At 33.4% G+C, this 24,071-nt stretch overlaps 1 protein-coding gene and 1 long non-coding RNA gene across 2 annotated transcripts in view; both read left to right on the forward strand.

Annotated features, from left to right (window-relative positions):
* The window catches only part of LOC123532025 (uncharacterized), a 36,182-nt gene extending 21,422 nt beyond the window's left edge, over positions 1-14,760 (forward strand). Inside the window, exons 10-25 of the mRNA XM_053517194.1 lie at positions 64-623; positions 940-1,048; positions 1,493-1,716; positions 1,979-2,099; positions 3,983-4,168; positions 4,499-4,535; positions 4,826-5,098; positions 5,884-5,934; positions 6,834-7,000; positions 8,309-8,486; positions 9,122-9,241; positions 10,308-10,462; positions 11,109-11,228; positions 11,490-11,604; positions 12,055-12,148; positions 13,008-14,760. Coding sequence (XP_053373169.1) covers positions 64-623; positions 940-1,048; positions 1,493-1,716; positions 1,979-2,099; positions 3,983-4,168; positions 4,499-4,535; positions 4,826-5,098; positions 5,884-5,934; positions 6,834-7,000; positions 8,309-8,486; positions 9,122-9,241; positions 10,308-10,462; positions 11,109-11,228; positions 11,490-11,604; positions 12,055-12,148; positions 13,008-13,140 — 2,643 coding nt within the window. The 3' untranslated portion in view covers positions 13,141-14,760. The remainder of the gene's footprint in view (positions 1-63; positions 624-939; positions 1,049-1,492; positions 1,717-1,978; positions 2,100-3,982; positions 4,169-4,498; positions 4,536-4,825; positions 5,099-5,883; positions 5,935-6,833; positions 7,001-8,308; positions 8,487-9,121; positions 9,242-10,307; positions 10,463-11,108; positions 11,229-11,489; positions 11,605-12,054; positions 12,149-13,007) is intronic.
* Positions 14,761-20,963: 6,203 nt separating this feature from the next.
* On the forward strand, positions 20,964-23,766 carry LOC123532853 (uncharacterized). Its single transcript, XR_006682758.2, has 4 exons — positions 20,964-22,305; positions 22,729-22,849; positions 23,440-23,520; positions 23,719-23,766. It is a non-coding gene; the product is annotated as an uncharacterized LOC123532853 (long non-coding RNA).
* Positions 23,767-24,071: the final 305 nt, after the last annotated feature.

Consider the following 24,071-nt stretch of genomic DNA (forward strand, 5'->3'; position numbering starts at 1 on the left):
GTCATGAATGCATCACTGTAAAACATTTCATCTTACGACAAGAAGTCATGTACTTGCTTTTAGAATCCGATTCAACTTCGTTGGGATGGCTGGTCGGACAAGTTGTCCGGAATTGCTTACTACTACCTTGAGATCTTTAAGCTGGAACCAAATATTAATGGCTACCTTACAGAACTTGAGCCATTAAAACCTATATATTCATTTAAGACGAATAAAACATCATCTATAAATTTTCCAACATATTACCCTCCACAAACTGGGATGTATTCAATTCTCCTGCAAGCGTCCGACAAGGCGAACAATTCAAAAATTGCTCGGCGACTGGTTCTATATGACAATGATTCAATGATAACACTAACAAAACCCGGCTTTATTTCGGATAAGCCTATGAAAGTGTCAGAAATGTCATTAGGTGATGGTGGTATGCACATTACAAGTGCAATACCGGAAACTGGTTACATGTGGCAGACCTCTAAAAATGGAACAAAAACCCGCATCGTATTGAACTGGGAAAATCACTTCGTGAACAAGATATATGAGGATGAAAAGTTGTTAAATAAGGTTCTGAAATACCCTACGCAATTTGCAGATCTGCAAGATGATGGTATTCTTAGAAGTAAAAAGTAAGTACTGCTCAGGTGTTTAATGGCGCATTGATCAATTAAATTACATTCTTTGATTTCTAAATAGACTTTGAAGTAGGAACATTTTTAAGATTTGTATCAGTTGAATTCTTGCATAGTGACCTTCTTATAGTCTTAAAAATATTGTTAGATTTCTGTCAGACTTTTGAATAATTACATGTTGTATGTTTACAAATGGAATTAAGAGCTTCCTACTGAATAATATCAGTAAAAAGTTTAATACTGTAAGTTTTATCTTGACGGATAGAAGATACTGCTTATCATGCCTAAATGCTAGTTTGAATTTTATAAACAGGTATGTTAACCTGACAGATAATGAAGGAGCAAGAACTCGCAGTGCTATTCCAAACAAACACGGTATTGTCAAATTTGAAATTAATCGAGTCATCGGAGACGATAGGGAGGTATGGTATAATATTTGTTAGATAAAGATTTCAAAATGGTAGCTAGGCACCGGCTTCTTCATTGCATACCACACTAAAATTTTTGGACTCGACCAATTTTCTGTATAAAGTAAGATTGTTGAGTTAAATGTATAAATGCATGTTCTTAACACTTAGCTATTCCTTTTGGATATTTTAATTTATGTTATGTTCAGTTTCTCGCCGAAACAGTTTTGAATTTCTTCCATAAAATTGCATCTATATGCATTTATAAGTTTTTGAAATATCATCTTTAAAAAAATAATTTAAAGTAAATTGAATTTCAGTAGGCTTTAAATTTCTCAATAAGGGCTATTTAGCAAATAAACATGAAGAATCCTTGATTTTCATGAGTCTGAGTGTACGCCTAATATTATTAATTATATTAACATATTTTTTTTTATAAGATACTCGTCTTTTTAAAAGGTCCCAAAGAAAGGATGGATACCTCATGACTTGACGGAAAAGTATGAATTGACAGAAACACTAGACGATGGAAGTTATATACGATTTTGGGTACGAGCTACTGACATAATGAATCATACTTTAGCAGATTACACGGAAGTGCACATTGACAACACACCACCCAGGGTAGCTAAAGAAAACTTAGAAGAAAATATTGTAAATGGAACATACACGCACACATCAAGGTAGACCAAACAACGAACCTATTTCTTACCTTTCAGATTTCAATAACGGTTAAAGTGCATTACTTTTTTTGTATGACCGAACAAATATAATCAAATCCTTAACACCATATACAAATAATATTAATATCAAAACTTTTAAAACGCGCTGAGTTTATCGATTTAATGCATCTTGAAAGTTATTTCATCTGTGGGTAGGTATTTCCTTGTGGAAATACCAATAAGTGTCATATTTCGGTAGTAATCTTTTACTTGTATTTTACAGGATAACTTTTGAGGCGTCAGATGGCGATAGCGGTGTACATCGCATAGATTACACGTTATTTGTCGAAAACCGTACAGATGAACAAGGAAGCGGAAAAATTCCAGCAAATTATAGAAAAAATGTAGGAGAAACTGTTTAAGTTAATATAGCTGTTTCATTTGCCTATGCTGAAGCATACCCTTTACTATAATAAGTTAAAATCGTTCTTTAAATATTGACACTGAGCAAGTGCTGAAGTCACAATTCTGTTTGATTTTAAATATTTAATATACTGTAGAATCTGGTAAATAAGCGCATATTCGAATATAAGCGCATATCAAAAGTAAGCGCATACGGCCTTACCGATATTCCGTATGAGATAATAAGCGCATGTCATACCCTTACCATAATTTTGACTCGAAAGTAGGCGCATATCCGATTACTGATAAACAAACAACAGATGCAGCAAAAAGACGTAATTAACGGTATTATACCGTGATAATTGTTTATCATAGAAACAGGTGACAAGTGTTCTTACCTGTTAAGTATCCGATGGGTGTTAAAAGATTTTAACTTCTATTGTCTGATAAAACGATAATTGTTTACAATAATCATGCTTATTTTAATAGAAAATGTTTTCAGTAAATGAAGGTAAAAGTTTGAATATCAGAAAAGTTGTTTACGTTGTCATAACAGTTTGTCATTCTTTCGTAAATCTGTGAAAAGAATATGGATAAAATGCTACAATCTTAATGTTGAACAATTATTGAATGGTCCGAGAGATTGAACATTATTTGCAAATTATGCTTTCATTATATATAAATACTGTAGGCCTATGCAATAAAAGGAAGTAGTTCACTGCGCACGTCCATTGCCACGTTTTACTTTCGTTTTCTCAACCAAGGTAAGCACTGTCAATATTCCTAATATATCAAAATTAGGCGCACATGGCTTGCCTATAAGCGCATATCAAATATAAGCGCATAGTTTTGGCTTAAGTATAAGCGCATACCCAAAATAGGCGCATAAATGTGTCACTAAAATTATTGTAAGCGTATACGCTTATTTACCAGATTTTACAGCATTTAAATTTCGTCAGTACAAATTCTACATTTCGTACGTAAAGGCTACTATGGGAGATTTTCAGAAGCAATGTAAGTCCTGCATCAGGAACTAAAGGGCCTTTACAATAAAGAGATCCGTTTTATATCGCAATTTAAAATTATGCAGACTTGTTTTGTATTGTATTTAAACAACCAGGAATATGACTTGGCATGTCAAACTGTTCGGCAAAGAAAAATATGTCATTGCACTTGCCATATTAGAAATAAAGTAGATGGGCGGAAACCATCTCTCGGAGGTAACAAGACTATTTGAAAAGGTCGAGAAGTCGATCATATAGCAAAGGAAAAGTTTCTTATGACAACGTGATTAAACGTTTTATATCTTGAATCACTGATAGGATACCATTGAAACGGCTCAAAACTTGAGTCAAAAACAAACCAAAAGTATCTTACTTATCTTATCTCAATTTAATGAAAACATTTTTATAAGCTATCACAGTGCTTATAGTAATATTTCGCTGATGGTTTATTGTCTCTTTGCAAAAAGGTTTTCATCACATTTAAACCTAATCGCCCACACATCAGGTGAACCTTTTCAAAATGTTTATTTTTACAAAGTTTGGCATTAATGTATATATGGCGCTGAAAAAACGATATAAGCTAGATATTGGTAGAAATGCAAGAATAATGTAAATTTTCTGCATTATTTCAAAAGCTGTTCAACGGTTTACTCCCCTCTGCACAATATTGTTGGTTATTTATAAGAAAATTTGCAAAAATCTTATGTCAGTAAGTTTGTACCACTAGTCACTTTCATAGTACTAACTTTTTATGAACATTCGCATAAATGTTTTACAGTATGTATATAAAATGTGCATAATACTATCTATGCCTAATGCCAGTTAACATGATATTGATATATTTATTTACTTAGTAACCAAATATCTTATTTTTATTACAGGCATCTGTAGCTTGCAACACTGAACCCTCTTGTCACTGTGTAATGGAAACCTGTTTTCTGGTACCTCAGGCGCTGGATATTGATAATTGCTGGTTTCTCGTGCCAAAGGAAGATTTGAATAAATCTGCAAGAATCGGCGTCATAGTCTATAACCAGGCCCTTCTTTATCAGGAATTCTCAGTAAATGTAAGGTCTTATATTAACACTGTTTATGCTCGTTTTCATATGACCATGCATGTCAGACCCTGTTTCTGCATTAAGGTGGTGGGATTTCAAGGTTTTACCTTTAATCGTGCTACAAATCCATAACACGTGATACACTTTGTTCCATGCATACTTAATCAAATTGTTAGTATTTTACTTTTTTCAATGTGTATAGTCACTGGTAAAGTATTGGTTTTGTTTCTCTCTTCTTAGATCTGTATCAATGGATGTTTGTTTTATAGTTTCAACTAAGTATACACACTCATTAAAAGATTTATGATGCATCATAAAGGTCCATTCTCTTTATTCCAGATAAACCGATTAACAGATTTAAATGGTCTGGAGGGATGTAAGTTCAGAGATGTTTTTCTCATCTCACTCATTCTATTAGTGCAGAATGAGACGCTATAACATGTTTTATACGGCTTGAGGTGTCATACCTGATGTAAAATTAATCATAAAACCCACAAATGCACATCACCGCAATTTTTGTTTCGCTAAAACTTATCGGTACATATTATTTTGCTAAGTATTTTGATTCTTTCATGCGTTCTCTAATTCAACTTTCATTTTATTTCCAAACGTAATAATACGCTGTATTTGTCGAAATAATGGTGCTTGATACGATTTCGTTTCTAGATTCTGGTCCGACAAATATTCGAGTGGAAAAGAATCTTGCTTCAGGCGTACGGCTTGTTTGGGATTTGCCTAAAACTGCATCCTGCTACGGACGAGCTGATATTGATGTCATCTTGATGAATTCGGATGGAAGCGTTAGAGTTGTAAAGGTTTATAACGAAGGAACCTCAATTGATCTGGTTGGACTTGAACCGGATAAAGAGTACAGTATTTCATTGAAACTCGGATATAAGGGCACAGAATTAGCTGCACTACCTTATACATTTAAAACCGGTAAATGTGTAATATTTGTACTTAGCCGAATATTACAGTTATTATTATTATCAACATAATTATTATTACAATCTTTTCTTTTATTATCATCATATCAGATTTAGAAAGGTCCCTTTCCGTGACATACACGTTCAAATGCGCTTTACATGGAATATATAGTCTCTGTATTGTGAGAAAGGGCTACTACGGTGAAACCGTAACGTAAGATTTTAAGAATCAATATAAATTTAAGTCCAGCATAAGAAAAACACACATTAATTATCGTTAATGACAAATGTAGTTTTCGCTTAATTCTATTGAATAATTTAAACCAAATAGAATTTTGACAGCAGCATTTTTACAATATCATTAACAAAAGAATACACATGTTTGAAAAGAGCTTCGTAATAAAATGGATTGATTCGCAAGAATGGTATGAAGTTGTGCCTGTAATGCACATAGAATACAAAGATTTTTGTCAACGGTATTTTTGTAAAGAAAGTTGAACTTTGTTTTTCATCCGAAAAGAATACTTTTAAAGACTACCAAACACCTAGCATGCAGGTTGTATTTTGCGTATTTTCAATGTATTAATGATGAAGAGTTTAGATTATGATATAAATGTTTGAGTCGTTAGCATTTCAGAGATGATTATAATGTTATGTGGGATAGGCTACTGTAGTAATTATTGCATGGTTGTTTTTCTTGTTTGATGCATTGCAATGATTAGATGTGTAGTAAAATCATGATTTATTTTTATAATAGTTAGATTTCTGATTACTTTAAAGTGTATTTTGTAATTGCAGCTCCAAAGGAAAACTATCTCTCAGGCGGTGTAATAGCAGGAATTATTGCCAGTGAGTTCTCCAAAAACTGTTACGAAAACATGTGAAGGGACGTATTATATTATGACGCCCGTGTCCATCTGTCAATGTGTCCGTTAGCAATTTCGTGTCCGATCTGTAACTCTTGAACCCCTTGAAGGACTTCAAAGAAATTTGACACAAATTTTTACCACATTAAGACGACCTGCAGAGCGTATGTTGTGGATAGTTCCCTTCAAGGTCAAGGTCGTTCTAACTGCCTCGGTAACCTAGTGGTAGAGCTTCCGCTTCAAGTGCGGGAGGTCGTGGGTTCGATCCCCGGCCGCGTCATACCAAATACGTAAAAAAATGGTACTAGCAGCTTCCTCGCTTGGCGCTCAGCATTAAGAGGGTAGTGCTAGGACTGGTCAGCCCGGTGTCAGTATAATGTGACTGGGTGGGGTATCATGTTACGTGTCTACGGCGTGATATTTCAGTGAGCACTATAAAGTTGGGCATTGTGCTCACTGCTACAATGAGGGGTCAAAGATCACATGACTTGTTTCGTGTCCGCTCTGTAACTCTTGAACTGCTTGAAGGATTAAAAAAAAAACTTGGCACAAATGTTCACCACATCAAGACAGCGCGCATGTTTTGGATGGCTCGCTACAATGTCAAGGTCACACTTAGAGGTCAAAGGTCATATTCTTGGGCGTATATTGCATCGCATCGCGCCTTTCTTATTTTATAATATTTTCAGATACATTTTATTACACACAACATAGGTTGAATATTCACAAGATATAAGTCTAGAAAATACTTAACGTTTATTAGTTTATATAAGTAAACATTTTAGAAGTATATAAGTTTTGGCCCTTCTTTCATATGTTAATAGATTGTCTGCAATAACTGTTTATTCTATAACGTATTTCAATCGATATATTCTACCGCAGGTGTGTTGGTGATAATCGGTTTACTCATCGCAATATTTGTAGTACTATTAAGGAGAGGTCATATGAAGCCTGTTCAAAGAGGGTTGAGAGCGGTGTCCGTAAAATATCGCAAATCTGTGGCTGGAGTAAGGTCAAGGGCAAGAAATAATGACTATGCAACAGGGAATGTAAGAATCATTACTACTATGTTTATCTCATTACATGGTGAAGTCATTAGCTTTTGGTTCTGAGATTGAACCTAGAGATCTTACTTTTTACTCTGTATTCATCTAAAACTACCGAAATTCTATTATTTATAAAGTCGGCTTTAAGACTATCTTTATTCCATTGTAATTGTTATTTTTGAAATCAATGCTATTATCGTGTCTAGTCAAAAGTCAAAAAGTCCATTATATATTCTTTTACAGCTCTTCGGTGTTTTAAAAAATCCGGGTGTTGTGGTTATTTTATCTTCATTGCTGGTGTTTGTAGCATTTCGTTAAGGCCCACCTTGTACTTGAATACAGATTTTCAACTTATGACATAGAGGATATTTGTTTGCTTCAGTGTTAGATTGAAATATCTTTCCAAAGTGAATACTAGATGCAATATTTTCACCAGTGGCATAGCCACGATTGAACATATGAAATGTAGTTTCATGAGTGAAAGATTCTTTGATCTTAAATGTGAAACAAACAAATTTTCTTTTTATTTCATGTTTTAACAAAAAATATCCGTTTTATAGTTTCTTACCAGTGAAACATATATTTGATATTTTAACTGTGAAAATACCAGATATATTTCGCTCTAATATTTCGATAATAATTATACAAAAAAAACATATGATAAACTTATTTATTATCATTACATAAGCAAGTAGACACAGAACTATAATTATGTTCTTTTTTTCTCGAGAACTGTAAAGATTCAGTACTTCGTGCATTTGGATATTACCTCTAGTAATGTTTGTAGATCCAGAACTATTGCACCTTTTTCTTTATGAGTTTTTTTTACTAAAGAATTATATAAAACTATGATGATGTTGTTTTTTGTTGTTTTATTTTTTGGTGTGTGTGTGTGCGTTCGTTTAAAGGTCCATTGTTCTTGCAATTTTACAAGTGGTGCTATAACTTTAAATTGTGTACAGTCACGTGTTTAGAGAAAGAACCAGATTTCATTTTGTTTTTAAACTGGGAAACTGTATTTTTAGTTGTATCTTTGGTTAGGCCATTTTTTCTTGATCATTTAAAAAGCTATAAATCTGAAACTTTATAATACCTTTTTGCCACCAGTAGATCAGTGAAACGGCCACGGGTGTTGGTACAAATAGGCTGTTTTCTTGTATAAATTTATACTAGATATACTAGATATTCTGCTTAAGATGCTAGAATTGGCGCTCCTATGAACAGACTATTTTAATCGAGTCTGCGGTTATTCAGTTGGTTGTTTGTTATGCTTCCAAAGGACAATTAAGTCTTGAAACTATCTGATTTCAGAGTAATGCCGAGTCATTGTATATGTATGGGGAGATGGATTTCAAAGACATTCAAAACTGGCAAATGGGACGAGATGACGTCATTTTTGAGAGTTTACTGAAATCTGGCAATTTTGCCGATATCTATAATGCCAAATTAAGATCAACAAACACGACAGTAGTCGCAAAAACTCTGAAACGTGAGTAAAGTCATTTAGCATTTGTATTATTATTTTATATTGATTATAACAACAAGTCGTTCAAATAATGCGCTCGAATATGTTTTGCATCTGACGAAAAAAATGGAAAAAGCCCACTGTGTTAGAGTTTTGAACTACATTGTGCAAACAGCGGGTAAACATACAATCCAATGTTATGACTGTTCAAAATTTATTTATATTTCATTGTTGCCTTATAAACATAGGATTCATGTTTCTTCTAAAGCAAAATAAAACATGCAATAAACTTGCATAACATTAATTGAGTAAAATGCATGGACTTATTTTCATTTTCCATGCTTTGAATGGAACCCTTGTCCTTTAGATGAAACGATTCCCTTGAAAAAGGGTGTAAAACTTCCATGGATAATTTTGGGAAAATATGTCAGAAAAACTGTAGAAATCACTTTATAATGTCTAAAGTAGCATTTTGATGTCATTGGCATGGTCTGATGCTTAAAGTCTGAAAATGTAATGAGCTGTGATGGCAACTATGTTTCGATAAAGTGTATTTTGTTGTTACCATTTTATATGACATACATCATGCGAATAAATCAAATAAAATTCAGTATTGTGAGCACTTAATCATTTATCTACATTTATATATATTTTTTAAGAGGATCATGCTGAACAAGATAAGTTTCTGATGAAGGCGAAGATCAACTTTAATTCCATTGAAGCTGGACAGAATGAAAATGTGCTTCGCTTCATTGGTGCAGTCGTCTCTGAAACCGACAGTAAGTTCTCATTAATGTAACTATTACTGTCCCAAGGATACACATTCGTAATACAACAGAACTCTGCTGAAGTAGACTGTATTATAAGTGTTTTTAAATAAAGAGGCTATATGCTGTTAAAACAAGAACACTACTGTATTTCACCTAATAGTAATATTTTACTCATCTCTACATATATTTCATGTTTCTGCGCATCTTTATCCATCGTTTTTCCAGTGGCGCAGTTATAGATATAACTAGAAACGGGACATGTTCTATTAAAAGTTCCAGAATTGGGTACGTACTAGACAGTAGATAAAATCGTCAAAGGTTTGAGGGTAATTTGCAGGTAATCGCTGACGGCGATTAGAGTTTGAATGAGTCAGGGCAATACTTAACTCGATTTTAAGACAGAGAAGTACAAATCAACTTCATTGCATTAATGTGCCAATAATTTCTGGCAAAAAGAAGAGATGAGTCTAAGTAAATGTCTCGTTGAGTGTCGACTTGTAATAAGATTTCAAAGAATTGGACTTGCGGTACAGAGTAAATGACAAAATTGTACATAATTTAACTTCTTTTGAAAATACTTACATTCAATTTACCCGTGAAGACTTAAGTTTCGGTAGTTTATATTTCATCAGTTTAATTTGTGTCTACCTGAAGGGGGAAACTGAAGAATTTCCCCATGGTACTAGTAATTCAATCTAAATTTCTGATTAAAAAGAAGAAACACCTTCGCTTCGCATCAAGCTTCGACATAACTTAATGTCTTGTGATTTACTGGTTTTGAACAGAAATGAAATAACAGAAAATATATCTGTATTGTGTACATAGAAAATATCTTGAATCGGACTCGAATTTAGATATTCTGACGTCATATGTTGACGACATGTCATTCGTAGAAAATAAATTGAAATGAATTTTCTATGATATGTTTTACTAAACCTTTTATTTTTTAATCAAATGCATTGCTCATGTAGGTCTCTCCTCTAATATAAACTTACAACTTTTCACCATTTCCATCATAGAATTCGCGTAAATATTAATGGAGCAATGTGGATAACAAAATCATTTTCTTCTCAAGTTGGACCATTTATAATCTACGAATATTGTGCGAATGGACAAATGCGTGACTACCTGGAGACTATGAAGAATAGTCTTACTGTTGAGACACTAGAGCAGCAACTGAGATTCGGACTTGGTGTGGCACGTGGGATGGATTATCTTGCACAAAGGAAGGTATAATAAAATCAGGTTTTATTAATTTTAATATTTCTTGTTTAGTTCATGTCCATCTAACATCAATATGTTTTTTTTTTTGTTTGTTTGTGTTGGGTTTTAAAACGTTTCTCAACAGTATTTCAATTATGTAACGACGGGTAGTTAACCTAACAAGTGTGCCACTAAAAACCTGTTCTCCGCAAGTAATTGCCAACGTCCCTACATGAATCTGAGGTGGAGGACGAATGATTCAGAGGCAAGGTCTTTTATCAAATCCTCACTGAGAACATACGTGCAATCCGGGGATCGAACTCACGATCAGCGATCCGTAGATATTCGCTTTTCCTATTCAGCTACGCAGGCGGACTTCAGCACTAGTATGAGCTATATACTATATTCCTTGATACAAACAAAATTTGATCTGTGTTATTTATTTGTTTATTGTTTTCGAAGTATGTACAGTAATCGTCTATTTTAGGCTTTTTCGACCCAAGCCTGCATGTAGTATTCATTTACTTTTTTTATAAAAAAATATTTTCAAATAGCTACGTGTGCTTTCACACAATAGCATTTTAGTTACAATTTTGACATTGGTATACGTAGAATACCCACTTATGATATAGCACTGTTGACATTTGTTCTTGAACTAACTTCATTGCTGCAGATTGTTCACCGCCGTCTAGCTGCCCGCAATGTTCTGCTTGATTCTGATCTTACACCGAAGATCACTGGATTCGGTCCCCAACCGGACGAGAAGGGTGACGATGGAAACGCAAAGAAACGGGTAAATTAGTTGTTTAACGATGTGGTCAACAGTATTTTGTTTTCTGTAACTCTTCACTCAACTGTAAACTTACTGACATAAATAAAGTTTAAGGGTCAATAATCTTAGAATTACTGTCAACGGAAAAACGAGCTTACCAGTCAACATTTCTTTTAAAACGTTGTTTGCTCTTATTGTCATTGCGTATATATTCATATATGCAGAATTATATTTATTATATTTCGGCGTTGTTTACTTATATAGAATTTTACTTCTTTACAGGAGAGGATTCCTTTGAAGTGGATGGCACCTGAGTGTCTGAAGTCTACAACAGGTGCCACAGAAAAAAGTGACGTATGGTCATTTGGTGTTGTGCTATGGGAAATATTCTCTTTCGGTATACATTAGATAAAATTTGCTTGATTACTTATTGATACTGGTGTTCCATATACTTGATAACATGGTATCCAATTAAAGTATAACATTACTGAATAAAAACAAATGATTTTTGTGATAATTAAACAGTAAAAGATAACTGAAATATAATACAATAACGAATAAAGCCCTAAATATGTTTTCGTTAAACCTTACCCTGCTAAATATAATGGACTTGTCCATTTTTCAATTTGGATAGTACCATTAACTGTTAAAGGGGTGCTTACCAAAAATGATAGTTACTGAATGGCGAACAGTGCAGACCATAATCTGACATCATGGATGTGGCCGCAAAGGCAGAATCAGTTGCCGCCAGCAGTCTAAGGGTTAAACACAAGGTGAACTTTTCAAACGGCCATATTCTACTTGGTTTGCAAAAACAATTTAACGAAACATACACAATGTTATTCAGGTGAAAGTCCGTATGGCAGTATAAGAGGTCGGGAACTCCCAGCAAAGCTGAAAGGTGGCTATAGACTACCAAAGCCAGAACAATGTGATGACAAGTAAGTGTACCTAAAATAAAACAAAACATGTTTGACAGTTTTCAACATGTATCAACAAGACCGTCTTCAGAAATGATAACATAACTTGTTTTTATTCATCTAAGCTTTGCCATTCACAAGCCAGTTACCCGAAAAACAAAACAATGTCCCATGATGTAAATTAATTTTTCATTTTATAATTTTACTGTAACACGTGTACTAAACAGTGCCTGCGGTACCGCCTGTGCCGATGAGGAATGAATATAAACTAATTTGACATGGAAATAGCGTTTGCATACTAAGGCATGTATGGGGATACGTATGTAACAGATCTCTCATCGCTGATTTGTTTTTCATTTCTAGTACCATACAGAGGTTTTAGTAGAATAATCTCTGCTATCTGTAAAATGTTTTCTTATAAACAATCTAAAAATAATTTTACTGTCAGACACTAACCATAACTGCTTTATGATTTTTTTTCTGATTAATGTAATAATTAATGGTTGCTGGTTTTCATTTCGACAGTGTCATTTATATGCGCCAGTTCTACAGAGGAGATAATGTGCGACAGTAAGGGTCCGATTCCTGGAAAGAACAAGTGCATATTTATCTCGATGCGGAACTAATAATATTTCTATGACATGTGCATTTACACTTACAAAACTGATAAAATTGAGATAATTACTTTAGCCTGATTTAGATTTAAAATACTGCCGTGAATAGAAATTGATGTAACGCTACAACACGCTTCTACACGTATTAAAGTGGCGTTACAATAAAAGCACACATCCTATTTAATTTGCACGTAATCAAGTACTATTGTAAGTACATGAATATTGAAAGTATGTGTACTATATAATAATACGTTTTTATATTTCAGATGGTATGGTGTTATGAAGCAAACTTGGTCGGAAGATCCAAAGAATAGACCTAGCTTCAAAGAGATAAGGAATTCACTAGATGAGATATTTGTGGCAGCACCCACTGACGACTACTATTACTACAGAAAGTAGACAAACGGTCTATGTTATAGGTTTAAAGTAGTAATTTACAACAATAGGGTAAAACAATGAAAGAAAAACTAACTGTTTTGTAAAAAGCATGGCTAGGTTTCTGTTACTTAGTGTTTCTTTTTTAACTATTTTAGTAGAATCATTTGATTCGAATGATGTGTAAAATTACGTATTGAAACTAACAATGTTTCGGAAAGTTATAATGAATCATGTTGGACATACTTATATAAATAGCATTATTGTCAGGGTATCTGAGAAGGCATGTATTGTCAACTCTTGAGTTGTAATAATGTCATTACTTTGGTACTGATTAATGTCATGCTCGTTGCAAATGTTTTCCATTTAGGCTGCCAGTGCTACTTCTCCAAAAAGTTAGCAATATTATCGCATTGACCGTATTCAACAATATCTACTAAAATATATTATACTTAAAATCATAATGCGTACCCTAGAAGCTGACAATTAACAACACATGTTTCTTTCTAAATATTTGATTTATATGGTAAATGTTTTGTATGCATGACCAGAAAACTAACATTTTGGGGAATATAACTTTTTTTTTTTTTTTTTTTTTTTTAGAAATTTTGCATATTCATTGAATTAAGTAATAACGTTGAATGAATTCTCATGTGCTCTGTATGGACTGTCTCTTTGAAATGACATGAAACTTTTGATATTTTGTTTCACGCATTTTAACATAACTTGCTTAGCTAAAAATAAATTGAAATTGCAAAGGGTAGATGCTTTTACTATATATAACATTGTTAAACAATAACGTCTTTGCATAGACTTTATATATAAGTTATACTTAAAGAACATTTCGTTATTGTGATATTTAACCATAGTTTTGCAAGCTTCAAATGGGTGTGTCCGCGGAAACGATATTCAATCGTGTCGTACAAACATTATAATCTACATTGTATTTGTGTTTTCCCACTTAAGAAAAGGACGAGATCCTAAAATGAACGAATGTGATATGTTTTCATTTAGTTTTGATAATTATGTTGCTATTTATATTCCGCTCTAAAAATGTAATGGGCTCCGAAAATATGCTGCTAGTGATTTCAAAAATATTGACAATGCACCTTAAGTCTGAGCTTGTGTTTACGAGTTTCTTTTCATTTTTGCATTTTCTTCTATTCATTTGCATATTCGGATCTGTATCGTCCTTTCTTTAGGTTATAAATAAATTTGTAATTATTGTACCGAGTTGTTAAATCGTTAGGATTAGTTATATTGTGTCTTTCGTGTCCGCCCATACTCCAACTGTCGTTTGAAAATTTTATGAATACGAAATGATATTCGAACATTCGGAGAAAGAAGTCAAAACCGAGAAACTATCTATTTCCAGTAAACTGTTTTGAATTTTGCTGTAATATTGTTGTTTTTTTTTCTTTTGCAAAGTACGGTTTATAATCAGGTGTTTGATGAAAGCTTTGTGAAGCGCAAAGTTCCTTCTCATCTTTTAGAAATAGAACAGCAAAGACAAACCTGCATGATTTTGAGAAATTGATCTATGATCAAGTTTGACCTGTAAATCTAAAGACTTCTCACCTTAAACTTTACAAAAAGAGCTGTGAGGGTTTTTTATTTTATGTTAATACATACATAGTATATTCATTTTCTGTTTTTAATATTTCTTTCATAATTGAAATATCTTCTACAGGTACAAAGATATTTTATACATCTGGTTTAATATCTGCTTCGCCCTAGCTTCCGGTTAGCCAATGACATTCGATCAAAAGGCATTCCATTAATGAAAACTGAGCCTCCTTGGCCAAGTGATTAAGGTCGCTGACTTCAAATCATCAAATGCCCCTCAACGATGTGGGTTCGAACCTCACTCAGGGCGTTGAATTCTTCATGTGTGGAAGCCATTCAGTTGGCTTACAGAAGGTCGGTGGTTCTACCCAGGTGCCCGCTCATGAAAAAACGGAATGCACGGAATGGCACCTGGGGTCTCCTCCAACGTCAAACTGGAAAGTTGCCATATGACTTATTATTTTGACGATGAGGCGTTAAACTCAACAAAATAAAATAAATTAATGAAAACAGTTTTAGTTTATTAATTTGAATAATGTCCAGCACAATGTAAAGATATATACCGTTGTAATTCTGGAGAAGGGTAGAGTGTATTGATGTGACATTCATCGTCTCAGTACCTGCAAGTACGAGGTGAAATTTTGAAAGACTTAAGTGGCAGTCAATAAAATGACAAACTAACTTTTGTTTACATTAAATGATGTACACCGTAGATGTCAAAATGTATTGACAACTTTCCTGTCGTATCTGCATTGTCATTATCTATGTCCCGATTATCTAAAAATCAAGTTTTTATTACAACATCTTGGAGTGCGATGCACAATTTATCACTTAAATTTTAGGATGAAGTGAAACTTCATATACAATGTGTATTGCACGTCTTGTATAACCTTTATGTTTGCCATTCCAAGTGCAGTTGTACTTGATTCCAACTATAATTGTATTTGACAAAAATGATTTAAGATCAGGTTATTTCACTTACTGAACAGCATTAATGTGCCAGTTTTTAATGTCCAAACTAAATCTATATGAAGATTAATTTGAAACACCGTACCCGACCAATAAAAGTAGTAAATATCGTAGTTTGAATGAGTTTGTTTATAAGAGGTTATGAAAGGTTAACGTCCCCTGGAACTGGCAAAGTGAAATTCTATTATACATAATGCATTAACTAGATTCAAGAACCCAAGACAACCAGAAAAATATAACAACACGGTCCAAATACCAGGTGACATCTTACTACCACCATACGAAACCTAGGTGTTGCGGCAGTAAAACATTTGTAAGAAGACCCTTTGGGAGACAATCACCAGTCATATGGCGATTTTCCAGCTTTTCATGGCGGCGAATGATCAAAGGTGTCCATCGGGTCATTGTGGCAGGTACAACGTTCCCACTTGAACGAATTCTACACCTTACGCGAGGCTTCGAACCCACTGCAGTGACTGCATTTTGAAATAAGTTTGCCTTTAGTTAGATTTATTCCTTTAAAAATGTTTTTGGTATTTTTGAATTGCGTTTGTCACACAACAGATAATAAACGCGCACATTTTATAGAGGAAAGAAAGTATGCCCTAGTTGTTTTCATTTATCAATAAACACTCCGGATGCTTCCTGTCCAAAGAAAATTTAAGTAATTAGAAGCAATCTTACTCTAACTTATATCGAATAAATGCCTACAACGGTAACGGGCACAAGTATTTTGATTTAAATTATATTTATGCATGCTTGGTTTTCCAAGCTTAACCTTTAGCCTGCTAAATTTTTGTAATGGACTTGTTCATCATTCAATTTGAGCAATACCATTTATTCAGTTGGTATTCACTGAAAATTTACTGACTACAAAGCGAGCACTGCAGACCATGATCTTGGTCTGCACTTGTCGCAAACCAACCTGTACGTCATATTCAAATGTTGTGTAAAATGTCATTAAAAGAAATATATACATAACACAGATTGAGGTTACACAATTAATCTGTATTTGATCATTAAATTGCAATAGCTGATTGATTTGACTTATCAAATACAAACTATTAGATTTTACCTTGACAAAATCATCAGTATCTCTTACAATGGACCTTTGCCCAAGGACGATAAATCGTGCATATATCTTGATTATAATCGACGCAGTTGTCATCTTCATCAACACGTTAGTGTGTTAAAGGCACAGGTGGAGTTGTTGTATAGGGACTTGACTGAAACATATTTCATGAATTATTTCTTATTATATATGAAATATTGACGCATTTTCGTTGTTTTTTTTCACTTAGCAAATTTATATCTGACACGAAAGCAAATGCTAGGCTTTATCTGAACATATTTTATGTCAATATCATTCCATTTCAAATTAAGAATGATTATTAAGCATACATTAATTGAACCTTGTACCGTGTTATTAACCAACCTGTTAAAAGTTGTCTTTGTGACGATATCAATATCAGTTAAAAGTTTGTTCGAGTCTAGACTCAAGGCTGAGATGCTGCATATTTTGGAAATCTAGTTTTAGAGATTACATAAAATGTAAATGTACCAATAAATATGACCAATACAATGTATATATTTCACAATATTTTCCGAGTGAAAAACGTGCTGCTCATCAAAATCATCCACATGATATATTGCGGCTAGCCTTTTTTGCTATGTCCAAAAGTTTATGTAAGACCAATTGTTGAGCAATAACAATAGCAATTACTTGCAGCAAAGTCCAATTATTCCCTTTTGCAAGAACAGTCAAAGTCGAAAGCATACATAAGTGCTGGCTTCCTAACAGTTACTTGTTAAAACCTAATCTTGTAATTATACCAAAAAATTATGGTGCAAGTATATATTGAAAAAATAACATATCTGTTCCACTGTGGCATTTTTGTTTGAAGAATAACCTTCAGTTATATAGTAAATCCTTGTGTTCTCTATTGCCGACTATTCAATAAAGATAATCGACTTATCAATTACTGTAGTTGATATAAACATTTTCGCGGAATATAACGATTTTTTTTCCAACACAAACATCGGTCAAGTTTTGTTGAGCGTATTTTTATAGGGTAGATCTAAGCTAAATTATAGACTGATCTCGTATATGAGAAATCACATAGCATATCTAACATTTGATCTTTTTGCATTAAGACATAAAGAGATGTTTGTCTGTATAACTAATATGGAGAATGATTAAAAATAAAGTAATTGATTAGGTGATTTGTTTCAAATACCATATGATCATGTGTTTAAAAGAAATGTTTGCTATTGTATTTGCTCCCTGGCTATCTAAAACCTGTTAGCTTTATTAACAGCATTACGTCGGACATAGTTTGAACATACAATGATCATAATATTATCATATCACTTGATTGTAAATCTCGACTGATCTTAATCATCCACTATTGTATGTGTATTAACTTATTTTTGCATCATGCATGAAGAATAATATCAATTTTCAATCTGACATGGTGATATATCAATATTATATTGTCTATTTTACTATATCTGAAAATTGATTAATAATATGTACAATGTCAAACTGTAGACAGATTAAACTTTATGCTAAATATAATAAAACACTATCAGTCAGAGGCGGATTAAAAGGTAAATGTTCAACTTGATAAGTGAATCCTCAAAGCAGTAAGAGGGTTTGTTTTTAAAAGGTATAATGAGGTGCGTAATACATGCACCCCAAGTAGGAAAGCTCCTTTTTATTCAAGATATTCAAGAATAACAATCTGTGGTCAAAGCATTGAACAGAAGCAACCGGATGAGTCAGATACAGATTCTCTCAGCGAGTGAGTTAACAAATAATCGAGGCCTTCGAGTGGGTTTATCGTCTATTGTACCACGGTTCAGAGTTCAGATGCGTAGGAATTGAACCACGAGGGCGTTAGCCCAAGTAATTAAACACTGAAGCATCTGAACGATGAACCGTGGTAAATTAGACGATAAATCACAAGAAGCCCTTGATTATATTAATTCTGACACGCTCATCGACATACTTTGATAAATATTATACTGGACTTCGTTTACCCGAGGAGTAATATATTGGACGTCATGTGACAATTTGATGTCAAAATTGACGTCTTAGTGCCCTGCGCGTCAACCGTTGTTTTTCGTAGAATATAGAGGGCTTCATGTTCTTCTTTGTTTGACTAGAAATCAAATCGATCCATGTTACATAATTATTTTGTCAGGCGGCCTCAGTCTGAGCAGAGAGGTTCCAAGTGAAACATATATTATTTAGAAAAATACGATTATTTTGTCTTCAGAAAAGAATTTCGAAAAAAAAAACAGGTTTTAGAAAGCAGGCAAATTCAACCAGAGAATAAACCACTCTGTGGAAGTACAACAATAAGAAATTCTGAAAAAGAATTAAGCAATAGCAACAATGAATAACTAGATATTGAAGTGACAGAAGAGCTCATTTATTAATGGGATGGAAAAATAGTCATAGTTTCATGTTAACCAGTGATTTGCAAAATCATTATGGGCAGATGATCAACTTTTGGTTTATTAATTACAAATGTAACTTGAAAAGACTGATATAAGTGAAGGAGTAACAGGAGGTTAGTTTAACGACACATGATCTGAAACAATTTGAAAGTAATGTATAGGGCTTGATATACATTGGTACAAAGGAAACAATACACGCCTTAAAGTAACAAATTAAAAAAATCGGGAGTTTAATGTTGAGCTCGTTCAAGTTAAATTAAACAACATTTTAAAAGAGCCACAAACTAAACTAGACGAAAACTTTTTTAGTAAATGTAATTACATTTTTAAAACTCAAAAACATTCGACCCAGATAAACGTACCCGCTGTTATTTGTTGTTGATGTTCAACAAGTAATTATTGATTAACAGACTATAATCTATAAAATAATAAAATATCTTTTTAAATTAAATAACAAATTGTAAATAAAAGAAATTAACAATTTCAATTAAACTAGACGTGACTTTAACAGACGTAACGCACGGAGATACGAAGTTAAAAGTTACAAAATATTGTAGAAATATATATTTAAATCTAAACTTGAAAATAATACCCACTGGAAAATCTATAAAACATGTAGAGTAAAGCCCAACGACACCTGATGGATTTGGACCAACATTTTAGCGGTTTAGAGGTGTATCCGGTTTAGTTTATACTAATTTGTTTTAGCTCGATTGTGATGAAATATTTAAACTTATTATAACCGCTCTCGAGTCCGCTTCCTAGAAAAACCAGTAAGGTGTCATATGAGAAGTCATGGTCGTGACCCCAATGGGGTTCAAACCCACGACCCCTGAATTGTGCGGCCAACACCTTATCCACTGGACCAACGCTCCCCTATCCGCTTTAGAGGCCTTCAAGGTACATTCTATAGCCAAAATATCAACATTTTAGTGCTGTTCTTTACAACCATTTTGCGAGTTTTTACTAAAGAATTTCACAATTTGATGAATGAAACGCCTATTGAAATTGATTAAGCTCTCTTTTAAAGTATATATCTTGAGAAATAAATGCCAACTTTTACCTGAAAATCCGGGCAGAAGACAGAAAAAAATATTTTTAGGAGGTCATGTTTTTTCAAAATCGACAGCTACTACACGCAAGCAGTATTCTGTTTAAAATTGTGACTAAAACCTACCTAGTTGAAAGATCTCCTTCCTGCGAGCAATCATTTTTTAAATAAATATGATGAAAAGGCCTGTTACAGTCGATCATTTCAGATAATTTTTATTTTCTCTTTTTTTCATGCAGACATCATCATTTAGCTATTGATTTGAAATAAACGTGTATTTATGATAAAAATCATGACAAGGCGAATACACATAAAAGTCAGATGTGTCAATTTTATTTTTAGAAAAGGTTGCGGTCACAAAGTAAGGACTTCGGACACTTTCTATATGAATTTGCCTACTCCAAGAGTAAAAATAAACCACTAAGAAATAAGTATTTAATTATATATGCCATCAAAATACATATTTGACATTATTTCTTAAAGTCAAATTTTCAATATTTGTTTCATAAAACGGTGATTTTTGTTCTAAATAGAATTACGTACCCTGTTATATAGATATAAAAAGTGTTTTGCTTTATACAACATTGTTCCCACCGTGCCTCAAAACCATATTTGCACTGTGCACAGCAGTTAATCCGATTCTGACTATAGTCTATCCAACAGAAATAACGCTTGACATTGATATGCCTGTGATACATAGGTCAAGAACAGTAGCTTCATGGGAGGTCATATCAGTGACGGTTTCACATTCAGTGTGATGCCACAAAAGTGATGTGTTAAGTCTCTTTCAATGCATATGGCATATATAAATACGGCTAGACGCGAAAACGAACTAAAAGGTCCAGCCGAGTTTCAGGTGGATTTTTTATGCAGCGACCTGCTTCTACTTTAGCCCTACAAATGACAAATTTTGAATGTGTTTTGCTAAGAACTTCAGCCCTGATTAGACAACATTATCTTTAGATTCGTTGTTGTCAGGCTTATCACGAGTTAACTTTTTCCGATACCGCTTCCTTAGACAAGCCCCACAAAGAACTGTCATTTCGGATATATTTTTATTACATGTTTAGCGAACAACATGGATCCTGACTAGTCTGCGCAGATGCGCAGTCTGGTCTGGATCCATGCTGGTCACAGTTGCACTATGTTGGTTTTCTCATGGCGCAGCTCAAATGTTATCTGTGCCACTGGTACTTATCCCAAGCAAGAACCAACCCTACGGCCTTGATAAGATGACTGCCTTTTTCTTAGTATTAATGCTATACAGCACACAAATAATCTGCCCTCACTTATAACAGAACTATGCAGACATGTACATGTACTTAAGCTACTGACCGCTCACTTATACATGTATACCTATTCACACATGTAATGCATCAATAACTACTAGAACAGTGTATAGATAAATCAAGTACAGGTTGTTTGCAAAAATATCGTTCTATATTTTATTTATTTATAGGATTTTAATCTTAAAATGTTTTTTTTTTCTTAAATAAAAAAAAAATTGTCACTTTATTCGACTGGAATTCATATATTTAAAACTTCCGTAAAGTGATGACATTATATTTTTACGGAAATTAAACATTTCAGTTTTTTCAAGAAAATATACACTGGCCTAGATAAAATAAGAAAAACATCTTGATAGGAACAGATACAAACCAGTTTCTGATGTAATAAGTTATGTAACACATTAGTTTATCATTGATTCGAAACAATTTGGGTACTGTTTAAATTCTTAATGAGAATTGTGCCTTCATAATGTAGGCTAGAAGCATATGATAGTGTCCACAGTCCTTGACAGAATTAAATGTAAATTTCAGCATATTTTTCACACAAATATGTATTTGTGCGTAGAAATGTGATCAGGCTGAGCACATGGCCTTATGGATTACATAATTTTTGGCGCTTAGCGTAAAAACAGTTTAAGGACAGGATTTACAAATATTCAATTTATGCTTAAATGTACATGCGATACATTATGCATATGAATATAGTTCACGGTAGTATCGCATATGGAAGTAACTGGAATAAATTTGGACTATTTCCTTCGGATGTTTACATGACTGTGCTGTCAAAAGGCCTCCCATGTGTTTACATATTTTGACAGGTCGAGTTGCTCTTGCAGGAACGACGATAAGGTAAATTTATAAATTAATTATTTTGCAACGAGTACAAAACAAGGTTGATAATCAGTCGTCTGTATTTTAAGACCTGGAAACGATTTGCCCAGTCATTTAAATGGGTGGAGAACATAGCATACCGGTATATATATGCATGCAGCCTACTGTCACCAGAGTTTCTAAAGATAAATCATTAGATGCAGAATTAACGCATTGACCCATTTTTTATACTCCTAGATAGTAAATCGATCAGAATGGGTCATTGTCATAGCAAATAAAACGTTTATGCACTTGTTGCATTCAAATTGACATAATTTGAAACTTAGAAAGAAGACGGTCAGAAACCCTTTGCATAAATTAATACATGTATGATTGGAAGCGACGACCTTGGACGGGAGCCTGAATCATAGGGTTAGCTATGACGTCTTGTGTTTGTTTCAGATGAATACCTGCACCATGGAAATATTGTAGATCTAATTTGTAAACTGTCGTGGAACCTGTGTTCGGCTCGCACATTTCCTATTCAACAGGAATGCATGATGGAGACCAACAGTACAGAAAGGTAAATGTCAATATTCATAGTCTACAATATTCTTGTATGAAAAAGAAACGATGTCTGTAAGCAAGCAAACCAAAGGATACCGCTGCATAGCTGAAAAGGTCAAGGGTCTGAATGAAGCAAGGTTTAGATATTAACAAATTGATACATGTTGACTGACAATAACATAGATTACACCAGATTAATAAGTAGATTTAGATATCTAGTAGAATAATATTAGACTGTCGAGAACATATGATGCCAGGATAATTATTTTTCATGGCATGCGTGAATTTTTCAACTACATCAACTGTGCTGTAGGCCTAATTAAAGAAGTGAAGCTAGATCTACATGAGTAGTTTCAAAATACATGAATTCACACTTGTCTAGATTCCATATAATGTTAATTTCTAATAACATCTTTTTACGCATGCATGCATGAATTTGTACAACTACATTGAAGTTTGTACCTCATGCAACTCTGCTGTAGCCTCCTAATTAAAGAAGTGAAGCTACATGAGTAGTTTCAAAATACATAAATTCACACTTGTCAATATTCCATATAATGTTAATTTCATTATACTCATAGTTTTGTTATACTGTACTTATTTCAGATGAAGAAGTAAATTGATCCAAATAAACAATGGGACAATGAATGTTGTAATTACCAAGAAGAAAACTTCACTTTTATACAGGTAGGTGTCAGTGTTTTGAAAATAGATGTGACATTTACTAAAGCATTCATTAAACTAACTATAATAATTGATTTTAGATTTATATATTTCTCAAAATTGTTTTAATATAAAGTGTCAGCAATTGAATTTTAAAGAGAAAGCACATTTAATTGTGAAAGTAAAATTTATGTATATGTGCATGTTGGTCTTTTATTGCAGTTGAAGTATGATATTGTGAATAAATACCCTCAATGTAGCCTTATGGAGCTTTGGCTACACCATGAACAGTAGATATCAAAAAGGTACACTTTTATAAGTTGCTGCTTTTATTTAATTCTTTCATGTATATACTAGTTATCAGTTCATATGAAACTTGGTACACAGCATTAGCATTAAGTGGACAGGGCTATCAAATTTGATTATTTGTTCCTTCAATTAATATGCCATTTGTTTATTTTTAAATTATTATATCACAGCTGCTTTGATACCTTGTGTATTAAAACTCCTTCTGCAAATTCAATCAGAAAAATGGATCATGGTATATTTCATGGCCAGGCAGCAGACATACACAT

This window comes from Mercenaria mercenaria, chromosome 11 (assembly GCF_021730395.1).
Source record: "Mercenaria mercenaria strain notata chromosome 11, MADL_Memer_1, whole genome shotgun sequence".
Lineage (NCBI taxonomy): Eukaryota > Metazoa > Mollusca > Bivalvia > Venerida > Veneridae > Mercenaria > Mercenaria mercenaria.